Source organism: Limulus polyphemus, unplaced genomic scaffold, assembly GCF_000517525.1.
Source record: "Limulus polyphemus unplaced genomic scaffold, Limulus_polyphemus-2.1.2 Scaffold1653, whole genome shotgun sequence".
Taxonomy (NCBI): Eukaryota; Metazoa; Arthropoda; class Merostomata; order Xiphosura; family Limulidae; genus Limulus; species Limulus polyphemus.
This window is the reverse complement of record NW_013667263.1, coordinates 57,074-63,919: the sequence shown is the minus strand read 5'-3', so window position 1 is coordinate 63,919 and position 6,846 is coordinate 57,074. Positions and strand designations below refer to the sequence as shown.

General features: G+C 32.0%; 1 protein-coding gene across 1 annotated transcript in view; it reads right to left on the bottom strand.

Moving 5' to 3' along the window:
• Positions 1 to 2,225: 2,225 nt before the first annotated feature.
• LOC106464435 (DIS3-like exonuclease 1) overlaps positions 2,226 to 6,846 on the bottom strand; it is a 59,976-nt gene continuing 55,355 nt past the window's right edge. The window contains exons 22-23 of the mRNA XM_013924576.2: positions 5,623 to 5,754; positions 2,226 to 4,950 (exon numbers count right to left, since the gene is read on the bottom strand). Of these exons, the coding sequence (XP_013780030.1) occupies positions 4,792 to 4,950; positions 5,623 to 5,754 (291 nt within the window). The 3' untranslated portion in view covers positions 2,226 to 4,791. The remainder of the gene's footprint in view (positions 4,951 to 5,622; positions 5,755 to 6,846) is intronic.

Sequence of the window (6,846 nt, the reverse complement as noted above, 5' to 3'; positions counted from 1 at the left end):
GAATATGACTGAAAAATTTAATGTTTTTCTGAAAAGGTGGTGTCTATTTACTTGTGACCACGCTGTGTATACGTAGTAAAATGTCTACAATTTCCCCATATCAAACTATTTTTCTTGCAAAACAGCCGAAATTGCTTAAAAATAGAACTACATGCCTAAATATCCGTAGATATACCCTCAATAGTTTCGTTAAGAACAGTAAGTAATCTTACGCACTTACAACGCTAAAATCCAGAGTTCGTTTCCCCGCGGTAGATTTGTTTTAAAACAAACAAAACATAAACTTTATCACGAAATTCGAACAATTTGTTTGTTTTGAATTTCGCGCAAAGCTAGATAAAGACTATCTGCGCTAGCCGTCACTAATTTAGCAATAAAAGACTAAAGGGAAGACAGCTAGTCATCACCACCCACCGCCAACTCTTGGGCTTCCTCTTTTACCAACGAATACTAAGATTGACCGTTACATTATAACGCCCCAACGGCTGAAAGGGCGAGCATATTTGGTGGGACGGGGATTGAAGATTACGAGTTGAGCGCCCAAACCACCTGGCCATGTTATGTCAATTCGGACAAAAAAAAATCGTTTAAACATGTGATAAAAAAACCTGTTAAATCAGCAGTATCTCCCTGCATTTTAATCTCGTGTATCGCATCTTGGATCAACTAAGAAGGAAGAACACAACCAGAAATGATGTTCAAGATACTCAACAGAAAGTTCTAAATGTACAGGAGGCAAAATTTACTATACAGTTGGTACTAAAAATATTACGACGATAACTGAAACCAATTTAATTATTTGTGTCGGAGTAAGAAGTTAAAAATTAAGCTATTTTCTAGCTTGAAATTAAACTGTATTGTTACATAATTATTGATTCGATATTATTATCTCTCTCTTAGTAAGCTATTTTGGCCCGGCATGGTCAGGTGGTTAGGACGCTTGACTCGCAATCTGAGGGTGGGGCATTATAACGTGACGATCAATCCCACTATTCGTTGGTAAAAGAGTATCCCAAGAATTGGCGGTGGGTGGTGATGACTAGCTGCCTCCCCTCTTGTCTTTCACTGCTAAATTAGCTTTGCGCGGAATTCAAAACAACTAAACCAAGCTATTTTAAACAATGGTATCACAATGAGAATTTTCGAAACGGTTAACGTCGTTGATATAAGTAATCTTTAAAATACGTTTAATAGTCGTCTGAAGAAGGCCTCAGTATAGAAGCCGAAACGTTGTCCTCATTTCACTCAACAGATAGTTCCAGTCCGTTAAAGTTCTCAAACCTTTATAAGTATCACAGTAAGTAAGATTTATTAAAAAAAAGAGGTCACGTTGTTTCGACGGAATTCTACGCTACCAGACAGACAACACTTGCTGTATAAATTTTACTTTTTTACGTTGCATTTAATTCTAATACTGTTACATATACCTGAAGTAAAGCGAGCGCGTGTCGTACGGAGAAACTATTCGCACACTTATATGTGCAAAATATTGAAATAAAAACAAAGCAAGTGGTAATTTAAAATTTTTTCCAGTTACACTGTACGGTGATAAATCAAAATCGCGTCGGTTACGTGATCTTTGAATACTAAAACCACCGTTCTTGTCCGGTTCAAAATTAACCACTAATCTAATCTATCAAGACTTATCAGTATTAAAATCAATGAATAAATAAAGATATGAAATTACAGCTTTTCTATTTCTTTATTCAAAATACTCATTAGAAGATTTCGTCAAACTTACTGTTTATGGTACATTTCAACCAATATTTACCGTATGAATAATAATACGGGAAAATATAAATCGTTTGTATTTCTGGCAAAACTACTAACTATTATATGTTAACGTCCCTATTTTACAATAACTGACTAGATGGAAGGTGGCTACTCTGCAGCATCCTGCCGTCCATGCTAAGGGACTGATTGTCACTTTTATAACGCACCCATAGCTTAAAGTGCAGAGAATATTATGTGGCATTGCATAGGTTCGAACCCGGCTCTCTACTGGACAATAAAAATCATGTTGTCTTTAAATATATAAAATCAACACAAATGAAGATCAATAGGTTCTCTGTTCGTTAAAGGTAGCTGTTAAAGAGATTCTATTTTCTCTTAGCTTGTACAGGTAAACGTAACTCAATTTATTTTATGGATTCCAATAAGAAAGCGTTTAGACAATGGGTAATAGTAGAATGTAAATGTGAAAGAGAAAAAAAAAGAACTTATTCTGCACCACGAAAACAATTTATTTATTACAGACAATTCTGTCTAAAAACATATACAATCATTATTGTGGTTTCATTACATCCAATAAAACATTTTCAAAATCTTTGTGTTTTTGAACATGTAGTTATATTCACCCGTTTAACACGAATTAAATCTCCCCTGACCAATGATAATATTTAATAAAATGTTTACCAGATAGTTTGGTATAAATAATTGTAAACAAAAAACACGAGTCATACAGATACTGTATCAGTTGATTATTACTTCATATTTTACAAGAGTATTGAGCATGTAGTTTTTACAGTTTTCAAAAAGGAAACTATACAATATATACAATACAAAAACTTAAAAGTAATCAATATTTTTAATATCCGAGACATTCATTAAATACTTGGAGCAAAATACACCTTATTTTAAAAACATTCAACAGGTTATATGTTGCACACTTTGTGGTCCATCCGTGAACAGCTCATACAATCAGTGTTTGTTACCTCTGCAACAGAAGGTGGACGGAGGTTATGTTTATTTAATAAAAAGTCACGACCTTTCCCAAAATGCTGCATCAGCCATCTAGCTCCACCCACCTAAGTTAGTTATTAATTGATTGATTCCTGTCACCTTATATGATATCAAATAATCAGTAATTAGTTTAACCATCAGTATGTATCATACCATCCGGGCAGCTCTTAATATCTTTCATTCCCCAGCAGGACTAAACCTTAATTTCGCATTGGGGCTGAAGAGGAACGACTGTTTCTGCATGACCCCGGTTGTCAAACAAGCCCCGAAGGAGGCTTGTTTGATTTAAAACCTTAATCACTGCCAAGTCATGGTAGATAGATTATATGTTGCTCTTGTTTGGATATAACAACTGATTATCAGTACTGTAAAATACTAGCAAAATACCAAGCTAGACAACTAAGTACTGTAGATTTCAGAATATGTAGCAATTCTCTTTTAATTACCATTATCGTGTTCATCAGGTACAGTCAAATCCATCTTTTTATGAAACATTAAAAACATGGAAGAAGGAGAGACATAGTATTAAAAGTGCAAAAACAAATACTAATAGTTAAAAGGTCATAAAAGATAGGAGAAAAAAATCTTGTGAATTAGTGATGAAAAATATACCGATAGGAGCACTTATGAATATTGTAAGTATCTAAAAATATATTCTTTGTAACTTAAAATTTGCCAGAGAATTGAATTTTTAATAAAAATTTTAATATCTTCTTGTAATTTAAAGATTCTATTAAAGTGCACGAAAAATATTAAAATAAGACATATTTTTGGAAGACTGGAATAGATAATTAAAGATGATTTAAACCAATTCAGTAATATACAAAATTCAATAAAACAGTTTCAATAGAATAAACATATAATTCAATGGAACAATTATTAAAGAGAAACTGATTTAATAGTTAAAGGAAACATAAGAAATTGGTAAGATTTAGGGAATAAATCTTGTTTTCTTAAGAATCATATAAGTACAACATATACAGGATACAAAATATCACAGGATAAACCTTCAAATCATGTAAACACAGATTTCTGAACAAATATTTTATAAATGAATACTTAACACTTTACTCACTGCTCAATAGCCATGTTTACAAATTATGACCAAAGGTTAAGTACATGCTTATCACAGTATGTTTAACATGTTTATGGATATTTAACATACCAATTTGAAATAATAAATGTGTTTAAGTCACTATGGTCACATTAAATATATATATATATATATATCTAAGATGCAATGCATAGTTGAACATCATAAAACTGCCTGAAAGATGAGCACATATAATCAATGTGGGAAACTAAATGGCAACCTGAATCTATAATGTATTGATATTTTACTACCTACCAGATACACATAAAGGTGCATACAATAACCAAGTAGTCTGTTGGACTTTCATGCATATATCTATAACAGTTATAACACTACAGACACACATTGACATATAAAAGTCAATAAAGTATATTAAAAACTCCCTATAGAGTGGTTATCTATTAAGCTGACTTCAGTAGAAGTAACAACCTCACACTGTGGGTGTTTAACCTTTCCTGAATTTTTTTTAAATGCATGGTAATGAAGACTCTTGACCCCTCTTTAAAACATCAGCTATAATTATAACACGTTCGGTATAAAACAACTGTAGCTGTTAAACCATTTTGGGGGTTCTCATTCTCCTAACATCTGTATTATTTGAAGACAAAAGTGTTAATAAAAAACAACAAAATAAAAATGAAAAAAAAAAGAAATTCTTAAATCAAAGTTTTTCTATAAATTTTTTAACACTTAAGTATAAAACATTACTGTCAAGAACAAGAAGTCTTTGTGTTGCAAAGCAATATGCTATGTGGAAAGTGTACTCAGTCTGTGAAGTACCAAAACATGTAAGATGACATTTTTTTTTACATAAAAAAGACTGTCAATTCAAGGATGACTAATGCTGCTTCAAAATTTCGTTTTAACTTCCTTTCTTTTATTATGGCTCGTGATATTTAACTAAAGGCACATTGACTATTGCATAGCTGCAAGTCTTAATCCAGGAAAGAAATCCATTATTCTGATGAGGTACAGGAAATATTAACAGGTTGAAGAGACATGTCTTTAAGCTTCTGAAAGAGACTATACAAACTTGTTTGTTTGTAGGTTTCTTGACTTTTCACTTGTTGCTCAACCGGTTTTTCTTCCTTCACTACTATACTTGAAATCACTTCCTATAAAATTACATTTACACAGCTGAACATTTTGTTCTAAAAGACTTGTTTAACTGGATACACTGAGTTATCATACTTCATAATAACTGTAGAAATAAAACATTTTTTTTAACTTATTGGATAGCTTCTGAGCTTCAAAATATATTTCAGCTTAAAATGTTTGAAAGTAAATGCAAAATCCATTGTTAACAAAAGTTTTAATAAAAAACACTAAAAAATATATATATTAAATCAAACTTTAAAAGTTTTCAACAAAATTTTTAACACATAAATATAAAACATTTTAATAACAAGAAGTCTTTGTGTTACAAACAATATGTTATGTTAGAAATTAAGTTAAAACAGGGAAATGGGTTTATTGAAATAGTAAGTTACTGAAATGATGATATACAATTTCATAAAAGCCTAAGTGAGTCATTATGGTAATATCTTTTAATAACATTTCACACTTTCTCACCCAAATATGATAATATCAAAGTCTGGAAACAAGCAGTAGCCAAACCTTCTCCCCAGCAATGTCACTCTAGAATGTGCATTTTCTCACCATCAGATTACAACTTGGTCAAAAATTTTGGGCACTACAATGTCAACGTGTTAGACATATTTAAACATACTTCAGTTTTTAAAAAGAAACATTTGTACAAAACAAAATTAAAATACACCCAAATTTACCTCCACCAACTGGCTGTTTTGACATGGTTTCTCCGAGTACCTTTCCATATTCGAAATCTGAGATTTGCAGTCTATTAGCTGGAAACTCAGAGTTGCTGGATGAGCCCTGGCTGACTGGACTTCAATTCGTACCTGCAATTCCGTTTACAGAATAAATATTTATAATTCACACAGCATAGAATAGCAGCATGACATACTAATATTTTAAAAATTAATAATTTTATAGATATATTTGTCGAATATTCTTTGTAATGATATATTAAAAAATCATCTACAGGCATGAATATCATGGAATTTTTTTTTCACACAAATATTAACTAAATTTCAAGAAATCAACAGTGTAGAGCATGCAAAGAATGAAGTTTTTAGTGAGTCTTACTAAAGAAAGGTTTCATTTGGATCAGAACTCCAAAATAAGTTTCAATTACTTCAAATTAAGTAGTTACTTAAGTGAGTCCAGATGTGAGTCACACTAAAGAAAGGTTTCATTTGGATCAGAACTCCAAAATAAGTTTCAATTACTTCAAATTAAGTGGTTACTTACGTTACTGTTTTAAAATTTAACCTATAGTAAATAATTTCAAGAAACACATGATTTGCATACAATGAGCAATTGCAGGTAAATATTATATTTATCCTTATTTTCATGCTCACACAAGTTTAGCAATGCATAGTTGTGATACATTGTTCCAAATGTCCTAATTACTTCACACAATTGTGTGGCTGCTTTAATAATATTCATACAAGTATTTTATCGTAACTGTGAGTGTTCAATCATCCTGTTTAGCTTCCAAGTATCATTTCATCATATTTGGTGTATGTTTAGCAGCACTGTTCTGGAAGATGAATCCTTGCCTAGTAGGTCTTGTTTCTGGGGGAATGATATGGCAAATAAGAATATTCTTTTAACTGTCAGCATTCAGGGTGCCATCAATTTTTGCAAAGATCTGAAACATTATTGGTTGAGATGCAGCCCACACTTGTATAGGTCCCCAGTGTGGGTGATCGGACAGTTCGCTACTGAACATTTGTTCATGAAGATTTTAAGATCTGAAACATTATTGGTTGAGATGCAGCCCACACTTGTATAGGTCCCCAGTGTGGGTGATCAGATAGTTTGCTACTGAACATTTGTTCCCGAAGATTTTGCTACCGGTCTTTTCGTTACTAGGGTATTTCACTACCAGGTCATTTCGCTACCTGATAATTTTATGTCATAATCTC